Genomic DNA, 18,159 nt, shown 5'->3' with positions numbered 1-18,159 from the left:
AACTGGAGCTCAAATGAGATAATCCACGTGAAGGGTTTGGCATAGTGGCTGGTATATGATAAATGCTTTGTATAAATAACAGCAGGGTAACACTTCCTGTGACATTGAAGAACTGGAAGAATTAACCGGGTAGGTGGGGGTGGAGTGGAAGAGAGTAGTGCCACTCAGGGACATTAAGAGGTTCAGGAGAGTGGAGCCATCAGAGGGGAGGGGAAGAGTTGGGGCTACAGAGATGAGCAGGCGGCAGAGCACGGACAGACCCATCATGCTTGTTACAGAGGTTGGTTTTGATCCTTTGGACAGCAAGAATTCTAAAAAGCAATGCTTTACACACTGTAGGATCTCAACTATTAGTTAGCTCTGAAATAAGTTTCATGGGGTCCAACCAGCACTACTTTTTCAACAAAAGAGATCAAAATAGAATAGGATAGGAAAGGACAGAAAACATAAAACTTGTTTATATATATATATTGATGTGAGTATTGGGTCATGATGTTAAATTTATTTTTTATGGTGAGTCACAGTCCAGAAAGTTTGAAGGTCACTTCTTTGAAAGCATTTAAGCAGAGGAATGATATGAACAGCCTTGTGCTTCAGAAAATCCATTTGGCTGCTGTGCAGAAAGTACTGGAGGGTGGTAGGCCTGAGTACAGGAAGAACAGTTGCCACAGTCAGGCTAAAGAGGACAATGCTAACCGAGGGCAGGGCCAGTAAAGATGGACAGAAGTTCTACAGAGGGATACCAGGAGGGATACACTGAGGAGGACAAGATTTAGGTGAGGAAGCTGTCCAAAATGCAACCTGGACTGTCTAGGTTTCTGCGTTAGCCAATTGGGTGGGTCTTGCTGCCCTTCTTTGTAGCAAGCAAGGAATGCCAGAGCAAAAGTAGTTTTAGGGACAGAAGAAGATTATTAGGTTGGGACATGTTGGGATAAAAAGTTGAAAACATGGAGAATAAGTACAATTGTGATAACTTTACAGAAACAAATTCATTATACTCTACAAACCAATCATGATCAAGTGTCTATTGTCTGATGCACTGAAGTGTGATACTAATGTTAGAAATATGTTAGGAATATACATATATATATAATTTTTTTTTTTTTTTTAGTAAGAAAATGCAGTAAGTACAGAAGGGATTTGCAAGTGCCCACAATTTGGGGACAAGTTTTTATAAAGACATCTTCTAAAGCAAATGCAAAGAATTATTATTAACAGGTAAGGGTTGTAAAGATTAAAGATAAAGTATATGAGCACATACAGGGCTGTCCAATCTTTTGGCTTCCCTGGGGCACATTGTAAGAATTAAGAATTATCTTGGGCCACACACAAAATACACTAACACTAACGATAACTGATGAACTAAAAAAAAAAAATCTCAAAATGTTTTAAGAAAGTTGAATTTGTTTTGGGCTGTGTTCAATGCTGTCCTGGGCTGCATGTGGCCCATGGGCAGCAGGTTGGACAAGTCTGATCTAGCATAATACCTGACGCATAGTAGATGCTCTAAAAATAATTTTTTTCCCCTCCACTTTTTTATACCTTGTCATTAGGTCTCAAGATGCAGCAATGCAAACTATTTACATGAGTATATTTCAAATCACTTGATAGCTAGAGTTAGAAAATGATGCTCTGATTCAGAAAACGGTTTATGTTCTTTGTTTTACAAGGGCTGCCAAGAAGTTAATGAGCAAATTCATGATGCATCTCTAGTAAATATACAGAAACTCAATATATGCATTTTGCATATTTCACCTATCCTATTTTTAAGCCGTTTGCTCAATTCCTTCACCCCCCAAAAATCATTAAGAATTGTAAAAAAATCACTTTAAATATTTTTCTGAAGTAAGCCAAAGCCTATAGACAGGTGGGTAGATAAATAGATTAGATAGACATAGATAGTTGAAACTGATGGATGGCTATATTTTAAATTATTAATCAAATATCTATGAGTTTGGGTAGCTGAATCAGTTGCCTGAACCTTGTTTCTTTCTTATTAAAAAAAGTATTACATATCAAACTGTAGAGAGAAAAGTATAATGAACCTCCATGAACCCATGCTCCAGAGTCAACAATTATCAGTTCATGGCCAAGCTTGTTTCATCTATACCTTCACCCACTCCCCCAACCCCTGCATCAATTTAAAGCAAATTCTAACCACTACATCATTTCATTGGCAAAATGTGTTAGTATTAATCTCCAAAGAAAAGGACTCATAAAACTACATCATTGTCATCCCTTTAAAAAGTTAATAATTCCTTAATACCATCAAACATCAGTGTTCGAATTTCCCCTACTGTTTCTTAATTTTTTAAAATAATTTGTCTGAATTTCAGGTACTGATTATTTCTGGGTCAACTTATAAAACCATTTCTCAGAAAGTTAAACTGAGGACCAGAATAGAACCTTCCCAAGGAACCCTCCCTTCACGGCATGAGACTGGGATTCCTCTACCTGTTCATTCAAATCCCTTCTCTCTTCCTGCTTTCTCCCTATTCTGCCATATCCCCTTTGAGTAACACACACACACACACACACACACTCTCTCTCTCTCCCTCTCTCACACAATGCAGGAAAGCTTTAAAACTTGTGCTACATGTTAGGCTGTATGAAAATGAATGTTTGACATAAAAATAAAAATGATAATACAGCAGAAAAAAATGAATAAACAAGTACTTAAAAAACTAGTCTTAAGAATTATCAAATTTTTAATTAATGACAACTATCAAAACTTTGAGCAGGATATCTTCCAACAAAGATATACTTAAATACAATATGTGTGTGTGTGTGTGTGTAGACCTAAAAAGAAGACTTTACTGTGCATTTTGAAATAAAATATCCTAATCCAAAGTTTCCCAAGTTTCATATCCATTATATCTCTCAAAATATCTTCAGGAACATAGACATATTAAAATGAATGGCTTCAGGAAAAACAAACAAAAAAAGCATCCCATACTGTCGGATGCATCTTTCCTTCTACTGCTCCCGTCTTCCTACTGGTTTCCCTGTCTCCAATCTCCCTCCTTGGTGTCGTCTAACACATAGATGCTAGCAAAGTTTGTTTTCTAAAACACAGAACCAAAATCTTATGTCTTACTTAAGTCTTCCATTGTTCACCACTGTCTACAGAATAGAGTTCAGATTTCTAACAGTGGCAGTCACAGACTAACATAATCTACCCCCACCCAGTTCTCCAGTTTTCTATCCCAGTACCCTTTCCACCCCAATATCCTCAATGCCCTGGCTATGTTGGAATAGTCCCATTCCCTGGACATGTCTTCCTTAGGCCTCTATGGTTCTGTTCATGTTGTTCTCTCTGCCTGAAATACAAGATTCCCTATTTATCCAATGTATAATAAATGTGAGCTTGCAATGAAGAGATAAAGGAATAAGACATGAGCTTTGCTCTCAAGAAGCTTGCAACCTCATGACAGACAAAGTAACTTTCAAGAGAGGTGTGATAAGTACAGACGTATTAAGATGTTCTAGGTTTGATGACAACACAAAGAGGGATTTTGCTGTGAACATGAGACTATTAGCATTTGGAAACACAACGTGCAGAAAACACATGGAGAAAGGAGGGTCCAATGGATGACATAAAATCCCCCGAAAGTGAACATGTCGAATTAATATATAGCCATGGGATGGTTATATCCAAGAGATAACTGAAAATCATTTGCAGCTGGTCACAGGTAATGCCTATAAGAGATTGTAATTGCAAACTCAAATGTAATCAGGTTGCTTCTTTTAAGAAGCCTTTGCTATCCAATAAACACGAAATCTGTGGGAACCAAACTAGAAGGGTAGGATGGTAAAGGGAGGCGGAGCAATCTGACTTACACATGAAGAAAATGAAGCAGTCACTTCCAACAAAGAATGAAGCATACTAAAGTACACACTTACAGAAGGAAGAAGTTCAATGTGATACTAACAAATCAAGCTAGCTTAAACTTAACAGTGTGCTATACTTGCTGCCACCTTCGCTCTGACATCATTTAAATAATGTAAATGTTTTAAAATTCTTGTCATAAAAAGTACAATACATATAAAAGAATACATATATGCTGTTTTATTTCAAACTCACACATACCACACACAAGTATTCATGTACCCACCTGCCAGGTTAAGAAATAGAACATTATCAGTACCTTGGAAGCCTTTAGAATCCTCCTGTCCAATTGCCTTTCACTCTCTCCCTCTGAGTGGGAATCACTGTCTTGCTTTTTGTATTAATCATTCCTTTACTTTTCTTTATAACTTCACCACAGATTTTTACCACCTAGAAAACACTTGGGGTTTTAATTTTGGAACCCTGCACAGCCAGTGCAAAGCCAGAGTCTAAGGAAAGCGCAATATTGCCATTATAGATGGAGGGACGGGTAAAAAGAGACAGCAGGGGCCTGCCTCATCCGCCTCAGGTTCTCTGTGAAGTCACATTGCACCTAGGAATTCTGATACATGCCAAAGTTTGAGAGCCACTGGCTAGGGTCCCTTCTAGCTTCTGATCCTAGAATAAGTATTTGGATCAAAATAAGCCAAAAAAACAAAAAACAAAAAACAAAAAACAAAAAACCAAAACCAAAACCAAAACCAAAAAACACCTTTTTTGAGGGTGAACCAAACTAAAGCATTCTCTAGCTAGAATGGGCTTTCTGCAACCCCACATTTATATAATGTTGCTCCAACCAAAGGCTAAATTGTTGTATGTTAATTATATACTAATAACAACTATGCAAATAACTAAAATGTTTTAAATAGAATTGTATTTCAAAAATATGGGGAAATATTCGTTGCTTTGAATTTTCAGCTGTGATTCTTAAAAGCAGGAAATCCTGCTTGTGGAAACATTATAATGAATTTTCACTACATGTAATCAGTGAGTTTTGGTGATGAATCAGAGTTGAGTATGACTCAAAAATTCCCTCCTCTTAAAACAACTCTATAGGGCAGCGCTTTTGTTTTCCTTGAGGTCTAGTGCAGTAGGTGGGCCATTTTCTGAGTCGTTTCCCTACCGTGAAGTTAGTCTGTGTGTATATAGTCTTTTGAATGCTATCCCAGAGGTGGTGTCCTTTTTCCTTTTATTTGAATTCACTTTTATACCTGGAGAGATTCTTTTGGCTGCTGCTGGCTTATACTGTTTGAGCGCCTCCCAGGTGTGGGGCCACACTTGGTGCTTCACACCTATTATCTCATCTAATCCCCACTTTAACCCTGCTGGGTAGGTGTTACATGCCTCGTTATAGACAGGTAGAGCAACTGGCCTGTGGTCACATTGCCAGGAGTCTCTTGGTGAGTTTGCAGATAAACTCCCTGACTCCAACTCCTGAAGAATTCCCACGGGGCCACCATAACTACTGGCTACAACTTCAAAAAAAAAAAAATAAAGAATAAAGAAAACAGAAAGATTTATGATCTTAAAAAAAAAACTCTTTTTTTTAGTTGAAAAATTTAATAGACATTTGCACATATGAACAAATTGGTTTATTTTCAGGTATCTCTAGGTATGAAAGGAATCCAAAGGAAGGAGAAGAAATCCTTTGCCTTGGCACTTTGCAAACTGACTACTTGCAAACACACAAGCTCATATGCGCAGTCTATGCCAAAGAAGCTCTTTTAGGAGACAGTAACAAAAGTGATCTCAGTATTCTGCCCTGCATTTCACATAGACCACTTATTTGCGTTAAAATATATTTAAGTTTTATTTTTAACAGAAGTCTTTTATTTGGGTTACAAGCTATATATACTATTAAGAAATTTATTTTCACAGTTAGAAATTAAGAATTATTAATTGTAACATAGATATTTTAACATGTAGCAATAACTGGGGATTATATTTATAGTTTGTTAATTGATTGAAAACACTCAAAAATAGGACTTCACACCTTCATTTGCAGGATCATGTTGAGAAATTAGGACCAGCTACTGTGTACTTATACCAAGGTTCAGGTGTTAAAGTATGGATGCTATTTAACCAACCGAGATGACTTAATTGGTGGTTTTCTCTACAAAGAATGGTAAACAGAGCTCCCATATCTCTTATAATTTCCTTGTATCAGAACCAAAAATAATATTTAATATTTGCTTTGCACCTTACACAAGAAATTTTTAAAAAGCCCCATACACAGAGTCATCAGTGGTGAGCAAAGAATGTGCAAGCCTATAGCCAACTCTGGAGGATGGAGTTGTTGGACTTTTTCCTCTGGTGTCTAGTAGCATAAAAATGGAGTTACAGAAAAAGTGCTTTCAACATGCTGATAAAAGATTAAAAAGAATCACTTGGACTGAAGGAATTTTAACAACATAACGTTAAGGAGAAAAGAAGCTGTAAAATAAAACCAAAAAGCATGTCCACAAGAACTTAAAGAAATCATGAGGGGGAACCTCACAAATTGTCTAGGCAGTCGTGAGCAATCATTGACTTGGTTTGCTGTAATTTTAAATTAACTTCCCTTAAAATATGTGATTTATATGTGACCATTTATATAGCTCTTATCTATGATTTCAAAGGTGATCAGTTCAAAGCTTAATGAATTGTCTTGATATTGAATTTTTAAACCTTTGAAATCTTATATTTCAGTAATGTACTATTACCTTAACATTTAAGCAAAGCTGCATGATCTAGAGAGAATTCAATCTCTTCTGATGATTAAATTTCAGTAACTCTACATAGAAACATTTGGAACAAGAAGGACTTTATAAATGAACTGTCAGCATATATTACAACATTACAATGTTGCTTAGGTAAGAAAATGCTCCTTGAAAAAGTTGGCACAATGAGAAGCCAATAGGAAAAACAAAGGAAGTAAGCTATCACTGAAATAATGAGCAGGAATTCCATTAAGGCTCCAGGCCAGGTATGTGAAGGAGGTGTGATTGATATGCAGGACTTGGAGATTAACTGTGTGGGACTTGCTGAGGCCATTCCTACATGCATCTAACATAGTGCTATATTTGGTATCAGACTTTGACTGAAGTGGTGTTTACAGAGTCACTGCTCTTGCTAGTTCTTTTCTTTTAAATACTAAGAATTTTGTTTCAGCCACAGCATCAGGAAGGGAGCATTTTCATGAGGCAAAGAAAAATATAGTCATATCCAGAGTTAGTCTCACATTAAGATGCAATTAGCATTCACTTTTAGTGTCAACAACAATTTAAAAAGCTACATTTCATACAAACACAGGGATGACAATGACTATGAGGTCATCAAGTCCCTGTGTTCCTATCAGTAGGTCCCTTTGGATATTGCTAATAAGTGATAAGATTTTAGAAGCCAACATAATGATATGATATAAAAACAATGTAAAAAATTTGATATTTATGAGTATGGCAGTATGGAAGAAGACATTGTTCTGAGGCTGCTTCTAGAATTGCTACAGAGGATTGGAATCTAGTTCAAGTTAACATAACATCCTTGAAATGTTAAAAGACAAAGGTTACTTCTGAATATATTATTTCTATTGCAAGTGACTACATAATGGAATAGAGGTCAGCTTGGTGGATTTGGAAATTCTTAGTCTTTAAAACATTCTTTCTGGAATAGAAATGAAGCCCTGGAAATCTTGCAGAGTAGAACCTGGCTAATGAATGGCTTTCTATGACACGATTTACAATATAGTGAGGGTTAAATAATGTTCTATCAGATTCATCTCTTACAATAAAAGTATATTTAAAAGTACAGCAAAAATATCTTAGTTCGTAAGGTGGATATCAGTCTTGCTTACCAATACCCAAGTTATATAAAAGGGTCCCATTTTCCTGTTTATGGCTCCTGCTTTTCACTAGAAGAAATGACCAGCCTGTGATTCCCAGTTCTGCTACTAGCTCACTGTAAGACCCTGAAAAATCAATCACTCAGCACTCCATGGCAATCACAAACTCAGACGTGGACACACTAGAGGTTAGTTCAAATTACTTACGGAGGTTTCTCTAATAAAATAAGGATTGACAACTGGGGCCATGACAGAAGAGAAGTCACTTTAAAGTATTTACCTTTTCCATACCTTATTAATTAGTTGATAATTTTACATCATAATTACACTTGATCCTTCTTCCAAGACCAAATTCAGGTAGACACATTCTAATTTCACAGGCAAAAAACCCAGAACAGCCCCGGTTGTTTGGATTCTATGATGCATTCCTCAACCCCAGCAACTGGTATTACAGGTACTGTTTAAAATGTTGCTTTGTTACCCTGAGAACTACATCCTCACTTTTTTTTTTTTTTTTTTTTTGAGACAGAATCTCGCTCTATCACCCAGGCTGGAGTGCAGTGGCGCAATCATAGCTCACTGCATCCTTGAACTCCTGGGATCAAGCGATCGTCCTACCACCTCAGCTTCCAGAGTAGCTAAATTATTTGTTCTAAAATTATTATTCATATAACACATAAGCATTGATTCTTTCTAGGACAGGCACAATTCTGTGAATGTAAAAGTTGGTGCTCTGTCCCCGGGAAGTTCACAATCCAATTACCAAGTAGCCTCGTGAGAAAAGTGCGAGGTACAAGTAGGACCAGGGAAGGGAGAGATCTGAACCTGCTAGAGAATTAAAATACATGCTTCTGGATAAAGGTGGCCACTGCAATGGGATTTCAAGAACCAATATAATAGCAAGCTTGGTAGCTCAGGTCTGTAATCCCAGCACTTTGGAAGGTCCAGGTGAGTGGATTGCTTGTGGCCAGCCTGAGCAACACAGCAAGACCCTCATCTACAAAAAATAAAAATATTAGCCGGGCGTGAGCACAAGCCTATAGTCCCAGTTACTCGGGAGGCTGAGGCAGGAGGACTGCTTGAGAGCAGGAGTTTGAGGCTATAGGGAGCAATAATAGTGCCACTGCACTCCAGCCTGGACAACAGAATGGGACCCTATCTCAAAAAAAATAAAAAAATAAACACACACACACAAACACACACACACAAAAACTATGACAGGCCAAAGTAGGGAGAAAGCTGTCCAAAACAAGGAGAGGCAGAATGAAATAGTCAGGAAAGCCCAAGGAAAATTAGGTAATTTGGCCAAAGCCAAGGACTGTGTGGGGTGCCAGTACAGGAAGAGGCTGACAGTATACTCTTCAGGGTCTTGGCTTCTTCTCTTAAGGAGTCTAGACAGAGGGAAAAACATAGAGGCCAGACCTCTTTCTATAAGTAACTAACCTGTAACTATGCCAATTAAGTACATAATAGAATACCCTTCCTCTTATTGATTGTGTAAACTCAGTGAACACAAGAGTAATGTTTTCTCATTACTGAATCCCAGGGCCTGCCATTAGTAAACACTCCACTTTCTGTTGAATAAATAAGTAAATGAACAAGTAACTAAATTGATTCATTAAAGGTAAATATAAAAACTTTAATTTTGCTATTAGTATATCTCTTAGTGAAAATAAGTTCCTGTGTAATTTATTTCAAATAAATGAACACTTGAATAATCCAGCAGAGTCTCTTCCCTTCACATTACTTCCTTCCCAGGTTACTCAAAATGTCATATAACTAGAGAAACATTAACAAATTTTTTATGCAAGAAGATGATGTCACAAACTTGTATTTGAGACTGGGTTTGCATATTATCAACTAGCTATTAGTATAAAAAGTAGAACAGCTACTTTATCAAACATGACAGCTAATTTTGGAAAATCCTTTCTCTTTTTCCTGAAAAAATCCATTATATATATATAAATATATAAATAAATATATATATTTCTTTTTTTTTTTGAGACAGGGTGTTTCTCTGTCACCCAGACTGGAGTGCAGTGGCATATTATGGCTCACTGCAGCTGGGACTACAGGCGTGTGCCACCACACCTGGATGATTTTTTTTTTTGTGGAGATAGTCTTGCTATATTGCCCAGGTTGTTGTGAACTCTGGGGCTCAAGTGATCCACCTACCTCAGCCTCCCAAGGCACTGGCATTACAGGCACAAGCCACTGTGTCCCACCTCATATCTGTTTTTAACAGGGTTATTTCAAGCTGGAAATACAAACAAATCTTTTTATAATGGCAACAGAAAGCTATATCTAATATTTCAAAATTTCCCTTTCTCGCTGGCCATTGAACTCTTGAGATGGCTGGAAGTGGTAAAGGCAATAAGCTCGTGTGACATCATCAAGCACGAAAGCATTTTCATGAAATCATGGCCTAAGAACACTCTTGTCTATCAGACTGCCGGTGCTATCTGTGGGTCAGTTAGGAAAATGATGCAAAGAACTTCTTTTGAAAGGATTCTCCAGAATTACCTCTAGGAAGGACTCTGGAACTCGGTGCCTGTCATTAATTCTGGTGGGTGGTAGGAGTGGAGGTTGGCAGATGTGTGTCTTGACTGGTATGGAAGAGAGGGAACTTGGTCTTTCTCTCCCACTGAAAACCTCTAATAGCCATTGGACATTAATAAGAAAGTGAAGAGGTGACTTGTGAATTTTCTGTAATAATAGTGGAGGCTCCCAAACATTGCAATGATTATGGATGAAGAATTTACTTCTTTCTCCTTTCTCACATAAACACACAGAAGTGCCCTTCCATTTGATAAAGAGGGTGATAGAAGATCTTCTGGTTTGTTTGTTTAATGTCCAAGTCTTGCCTGATCCTGCTGCACTCTGCAATTTGAAAAGGAACACTTTTCTTATAAATAGCCCACATAAGGCATCTTGGCACATCTTAAGAGTTTTACATATATCTGTACAAGGTAATATTGTGGCATTATTATCAATGTGTAACAATGGTTCAAATAATCCCAGGACAAATTAACTTAATACAGATTAACCACTCATACCACAAAAGAAAACCAAAATTTGGGATCCAAGAAAGGAGAGGTTAAATTCCAAAAACCAAAAATAAATTTTCATTAGGTACAAACTATAATATAAAAATTAGGATATCACAACCTATGTTAGCTGATTGAGATAAAATATTTGGAAGAATCAGTGATTCTGAAATACAAATTTTCTTACATATATTCTTTGGGAAAAAAAATCCATTTATCATGAGCAAAAAACATTTTGTGTGGCTCAAATATTTAAGTTAGGCCAATCAGTTTGTTTAGTGGCATACAGTTTGCACTCAATAAATGTTAGGGAATATATGTGTGAATGAATAAAAAATTTACCATAAATACTTTTTGTCTCTTGAAAACACAAAGGGGTAATATAATTGTACTCTTTTACAAAGTAGGAATTTTAAAATTACCTTAACTTTTAAACATAATTTCAAATTCCAAATAAAATGAAAAGACTAAAATCAGAAAACAATATATTATTTTCTGAATTTTTACAGTGCTTTTGACACTATGTTTATATTCCAGTTTTGAATGTTCAAATATAAAAATGGGTTCAAGTTTTCTATTTAGAAGACCAAATTCACCATAAAATAGCTTTTGATCAGACAGATCTCAGCATTTATGTCTTGCTGGTTCAAGGAAATAAAGCTGTAGTAAAGGAAATAAAGCTGTAATAAATCGCTCCAAAGCAAAGGCAAAATGACCACCCAATTAAGCTATAACTTTAAAAATCACCTTGAGGTTACCCTGGGAAGAAATATGAGGAAAAGGGCAATTAAAGATCAGTCTTTTAAATCTGAGGTCTCCTCATTGACAATGAAAGATTCAGTTACTTAAACTGTTTTTCACTGTTTCGTTTATGAGTTGCTTTTAACAATATTTCATCCCTCAACAGAGGAAATAAGGAATCCTTAAAAAAAAAAAAAAAAAAAAAAAAAAAAAAAAAAAAGCTATACCAGGCTTTATCAAAATCGTCGCTAAGGAAAATAAACTAATCAAGATTGATCTCCTGGGTCCTCAGAAGTTCACCAATTCCAAATGTTCTCGTATGTTTCAAAAGAGAAGAAAACAACAAAGCTTCTTTATAATACAATGCTTCATAGCTCATTGCGGGGCAGAGGAATGAACGACAGTGGCGTTTTGTAAAATACATTTCACTCTAATTAAAATAAGTACTCGTTTATTTCTTTTCTGAATAACCTAACTTTGTCTTTCCCACATACTAAAAAGTCTGGGTCCATTTTTTTTTCTATCAATTCTTAAGGGATTTTCTAGAATAGTTTTAAAGAAAAGATTGGATGTGCTGCTGTTAGCAGTACTTTCAGCAGAAGGATTTTCTTTTCAAATTTATTAATTTTTAAAAACGAACAGCAATGTAACTAAAGAAAAATGTCTACAAAGCAAACAAAATGGTGACTTCCTTTATATGCAAGTACAATGATCCATTATTTCCTTTTCAAGAGGCCTTCAATATTAGTTACTGAGAGAGCAAATGACAATGAAAAAATATTAATTGCATTACTGAAAAGAGACTATAAGGCAATAAGCTTATTTTCCCTCATTTAAAAATGCTCTTCCTGCTTCTTTTAAATTCCATTAAAAAAACATAGTTTGCTATAAATGACACACAAATGGGATGAATAAATAGTTAAGTACAACTGATGGAGGTCTTAATCTAATGTACCGTTGTCTGTCAGCTAATCTCTCCTGGTTTAACAATCTGAGTTTAACTACTTCATGATGAATGAGACAGGGTGCAAATGACCTGAGTGTTTCAGCCCATAAAACAGGCTTAGGGAAATAAAACCTGTAAATTTGATCACCAGACTTAGATTGACCATCATTGGCAATGCAGTTAGGGTTTTAAAGGAATTGTCTACATGTAATATTAAGTAATGAAGTTCCAATCATTTATACTTAAAGTACCATTTGCTCTAAAGCAGCTTACTACTATATGCAAGATTTGCCGTTACATAACTGAAATTCAGATAGCTCTGAATTCAAAGGTGGTGAGCTAATTGTCAGAGGACCTACTGAGGCTCAGAGTTTTATAGACTCAGTTCTGCAAAAAGTTTCTTAGGAGCATTAACATGTACTCACATTAAGCAAGAAAGACTCCAGTTGTTAACAGCAGTAGGTCTATTGTTCAGGAAGTAATACTTTTCATGAGATTCATTATGAAAGAGAGGGGGGGAAATCCTTTTTGGCATTCTGCATATAAAATCTTCTCAGAAAGACATCTGCAGTTAAAAAAAATTCCACCTACTTTTACTACTACAACCTTTGTTAATTTGCTACAGTTCTCTGCTCCAGTAACTTAAAAGTCATTTCCTTAAGAAAACAGATGACAGACAACTTGAGTGACTGATTATATTGTGCCATCACTTTGTTTTTCTCAGAGGCCTTGGTTTAAGAGGATGGATGTTAGTGTAAATGACAGCAAGGGGAGCTTCGCATAAGATTTCACTTCTGTTCAAAGACAAGCTAATGTAACCTCACTGCGGTGCCATCAACTTGACAAATGGACACCGCGCAACCCTCTGCCTCTCACTGAAACCCGAGAGCCTGATTTACACAATATTCTCCCTGTAGATGGAAAAAGACTTCATGCTGCTAGGCTGTATAATGGGTTGATCTGATAATTCTTTGCATGTAATGAAATTTGATAATATGAAGGTGAAATGCATCTCAAAGAATGAGGCAAGCTAATGAACTTATAAAACTACACTTAAGTCTTTTAAAACCTAAATAAACATTAAAAGGGACTTAGCTCAATTCATGTTGAGAAAACCTAGCAGTTCTCATGTTTTAACTCTGCAATCAAAGATACATGGCCTTTACTTATAAGGAATAAAAGATTCCAGCTCTGAGGAGTACAGCTCTATTCAAACAATTCAATATGATATGTAGAAATTGCTGTGCCTTATCTTTACCATCAGATTTTGCTGGTCCTCAGTTCCTTACCTCAAGAATTCTACATTACTCTATCCTGTTAAATTATTTCCCTGGAAGCTCAATGTTTTTCCTTCTAAAGTAGGAAATTTCTGAAAGAATTGATAAATAATGCCATGCAAAATTAACAAATAGTTCATCTGGAGATTTAAACGTATCTTAAACTGGCACAAAAATCACAAAAATTAGAGCTTCATAAGAAACATACACTTCTGCTTTAAAGTCATAAAAGTTCTTACATATTCAAAGTATGAATGGTTAAATAAAGTATTCTGAAAAGAAATTCATGGTATAGTATATTTTACAGGCAAGGCTGATCTTAAATCCTCTGCAGTAAAACTGTCTATTAGTATTAATGCCTGGAAATAAACACCATGAATGTAAACTACAATCAGAAGCAGTTTTAACACATGTAAATGTTGAATGAGGTAGAATTTTAGTCTTATATTTACTTTGCTGTTGTCACAAATAAAAAAAGCACTTATGAAAACATTTCATGCTGAAGTGAATGGATTTCAACAGCTGCTGATTTGGTGACATGGAGAACCCCAGAGGAGACATCCTGCTGAATTAACGTTTTGGAAATGTTAGAAAGAAACTTCAAACAGACCTTGTTTAGCAGGCGGTCAAAGATTTTGCTCTGTGGGGATCATGTGAAGGCTAGCAGAGCAGTCACTCAGCCATGAATCAGACTTGTCAATAGTTGCCTATTTTCTCAACAGGTGACTTAAATAGGCACACAGTCTATTTCCCCTAACATTTCTGTGTGTACTTGTGCACACACACACAAAATCATCCTAGACTTTGCTCTGGGATTATTTAGGAAGGCACAGCATGCAGGGATGGGGAAATAGTTGTTTAAAGGGTTTAGATACATTTCTTAAATGTGTACTTTTGCTTTTTTTAACTAAAAAAATTAGCTAAGTTACATTTAAAATCTTAATTTTCAAACACACTTTTATCCTAAGTTAGAAACCTGGAACAGATTCAATCAAATAATTATAGGACAGTGAAGAACCTTGAAGATAACAAAGATCAAACCCATCACTTCACAGATGAGGAAACTAAGGCCTACAGAGTTTTAAGTGATTTACCAAATATTTACTTGTTCATGTGTTCGGACTAGAACTTCCATTTTCTGACTCCTCGGTTCAAAATTAGTTCTCTATACTTATCCTTAAGAAATAAATAAGAAGTAGCCTTCTTTGAGCAATGTAAAAATATGCAAGAGAAGAAACCATTAAACTCAGTAAGATCTCATGGTTCAGTGTTTTTCTGATTTGGCATGTTTTGATTATTTTCCTTTAAGCTGGCCACAGAGAAAGAGAGAGAGTTAATGGAAAATTCCTTCCCCACACCACCAAGAAGTAGAGGTGGGGGCTGGGGTGAGAAAAGGCCCAGTACCAAGATGTGTTTTCTACTTTCAACATTTAGGAGTTTAGTGTAAATGTAGAGTACAAAAACAATAAAGCATTTCTTTGTTACTGACTCAGATTGGCATTGTAAACTATGCCATACAAGCTACTATTATGTCAGAAAATTACCAGGTATGCATTAAATGAGCTCAGACTGTTTTCTATTGTTAAGAATTTTTTAGTTGTTTTGGAAAGCCTAAGTACAGAGTTCAGTGAAAGTTCTCAGAGGTGACTCCACAATCACAGCAGTACTCATTACCTTAGTCAACCTCTCCTACTGCTTCCATCAATGCACAGTCATTACCAGCCGATGCTAAAATGGAATCCGAGGCTTAATAAATGACCTCCAATTGACAACATGCTTCCTAGATAAGTACTGTCTTGAAAATACTTTCTATATGATTCAGAGTTAAAAATTAGGATGAAAAGCAAATGCCAATGCCATCAACACACACACACACACACACACACACACACACACACACACACACACCCCTCTTAGGACCCAAGTTCACTAATTCTTGTTTTAAAATTCATCTTTTGGAAGTTTAATTCTTCCTATGGTATGAGGAAACAGGTACTCTAATGCAAAGGTTGATGGGAGTATAAAAGACAGATTGGATTTATACATCAAAATGAAAAATGCACTCATCCTTTGACCCAACATTCCTACCTATAGAATGCTGAAGAGATAATTCAACAAGTGAGGAAAGATATATGTGCAAAGATTATCATGGCAGTATTTTTTATGGTAGTACAAAGCTGGAAATTAAATTGGTGGTAAAATAAAGGTATATATACATACTAGCATACATGCAGCTATTAAAAATCACTATTCACTTAATATAAAGCTACAGTAGTAACAGCAAATGGATCAATGGAACAGAATAGAGAGTCCAGAAATAGACCTACACTTATTTGGTCATTTGATTTTCAAGAAAATGCCAAGGAAATCCATTTATGTCAGAATAACTGAATATCCATGTGAAAAAAAAAACCTCAACTTCTTCCTAACATCACACACAAAATTTAACTTGAGGTCTACCTTAGACCTGAATGTAAAAGCTGAAAATATAAAGCTTTTAGATGAAAACAAAGGAGAAAATCTTCACAAATTGAGAATAGAAAAAAAGTTTCTTAAAGATATATAAACATAAAATGAAAACTGATAAATTGAACTGCATCAAAATTTAAAAATTCTCCTCATGAAAACACATTGATAAGAAAATGAATAAGGAAGCCACAGACTAAGAGAAAACATTTGCAAAACGTATGACAAGGGTTTGGATAAGATATATAAAGAACTATAACTTAATAATGAAAAGACAAACAACCTAATTTAAAATGGAGAAAAATTTGAATAGACTCTTCACAAAGAAACATAAATAACCAATAAACACAGGAAAAAGTACTCAATTATTAGTCCTTAGGGAGCAACAATTTAAAACCCTAATGAGATACCATTACACAGCCACCTGTATGGCTAAATTTAAAACATCAGTAGCAAATGCTGGCAAGGATGTGCAGCAACTGGAAGTTGCATACATCGTTGGTGGGAGTGTCAAATGGTCTCTTATACAAAACACACACCTACCCTATGACCCAGCAATTCCACCTCTAGAGATTAATGCAAGAGAAAAAAACACATCCACAAAAGCCTTATACAAGAATGCTCACAGCAGCTGTATCCATGATAGTTAAAAAATGGAAACAGTTCAGGCGTCTATCAAAAGGAAAATGAACAAACAAACTGCATTTATGCAAATGAAATACTATTTAGCAAAGAAAGAAACAAATTATGGATACACACAACAGGGCTGAATCTCAAAAACACTTTACTGAGTAAAAGGCGCATTACAGTTCATTTATCTAAGGGCTTGAACAACAATTGCCTTTGACGATCGTGTGGGCTGAGAGTTACTGAAAAGGGACGTGAAGGAACTTATCGTTTTATATCTTGATAGGGGTTTGAGTTGCACAAGCATATGATCAGAACGTGTCAAGTGGTACACTTAAGATTTGTACACTTTGTTGTTTATCTCAAAAGAAAAAAGGAACCATAAGCAAACACTAAACTCACGTTTAAGGACACCCATGCTAAAGTACTCGGGGTGGAGGGAGTATACAGATGTCTGCCTCTTTGAAATCCAATTCAAAAATGAGACAGGTTAATAGAGACCCACTTAAATAGAGGGATGAGGTGAACAAATATAGCAAAATATTAATTATACAATTAAGGTGGTAGGCATGTGGGTATTCACTATAAAATTCTGTCTCTCTTATTCTCTCGGCGTGTGTGTGCATGCATGATTGCAAGTGACTTAGAAACAGCATGTTTAATTTTTCAAAATATCATTTTTCCAAACTGACATTTTAACCTTTATTAATAGACATGTATTTATTTTTGTACTCAATGAAGTTTAACTTCTCCTAAAACAGAGAATAATTCAATAATTTTCAAGTTCATCTATGGCAAATGTCAAAAGAAGATATAAAATAAAACTGGTTCTGCCTGATCAGTTGATCTGAATATCAAAGTTTTCCCCATTTTTAGACAACATGAAAGTACAGTAGTGTTTGTACCACCTTCTATTAAAAATCTAAAACATGGCTCAGAGCAAAGATTCTTTTAAAAATGATCTACAACAACAATAAATTGTAAGCTACTTGTACTGTAATTAGAAATCCCAAAACTTTTATGAAATATTATCTTACATTTTAATGGAAGTTTTGTTAACAAATAACATTTAAAATTTTGTAGATTACTGATTTACATGCATGCAGAAGGAAAAGCAAAATCCTTCCAATTGTGCTGAGCCATTAAAATGGAGATGTACCATAAGATACTGCAAAGCCCAGAAGGTCATGTGTAATTAAGCACATATTCTCCGGCTTCTTTTATCATATATTCATATTAAAGACTTAAACTGTATTCCATTTATAAATCAATGGATTCTGCTGATAAAGGTGGGAGTTTTAAATTATTATTTGTTGTGTATCATTTCTTTTCATTTTCAATGGAAA

The 18,159-nt window shown here is 35.6% G+C and overlaps 1 protein-coding gene across 6 annotated transcripts in view; it reads right to left on the bottom strand.

Moving 5' to 3' along the window:
* LOC105483581 (staufen double-stranded RNA binding protein 2) overlaps positions 1 to 18,159 on the bottom strand; it is a 332,549-nt gene that overhangs the window by 54,833 nt on the left and 259,557 nt on the right. Inside the window, exon 15 of one of the 6 annotated variants that reach the window (XM_071068106.1) lies at positions 12,982 to 13,008. The exons of the other annotated variants lie outside the window; for them this stretch is intronic. Within the exon in view, the coding sequence (XP_070924207.1) occupies positions 12,997 to 13,008 (12 nt within the window). The 3' untranslated portion in view covers positions 12,982 to 12,996. Of the gene's footprint in view, positions 1 to 12,981; positions 13,009 to 18,159 lie in introns of those variants that run through there. 6 annotated transcript variants of the gene reach the window in all.

The sequence above is a fragment of the Macaca nemestrina genome, chromosome 8 (genome assembly GCF_043159975.1).
Source record: "Macaca nemestrina isolate mMacNem1 chromosome 8, mMacNem.hap1, whole genome shotgun sequence".
Taxonomy (NCBI): domain Eukaryota; kingdom Metazoa; phylum Chordata; class Mammalia; order Primates; family Cercopithecidae; genus Macaca; species Macaca nemestrina.
The sequence above is the reverse complement of the archived record's forward strand: the minus strand, read 5'-3'. Positions and strand labels throughout refer to the sequence as shown.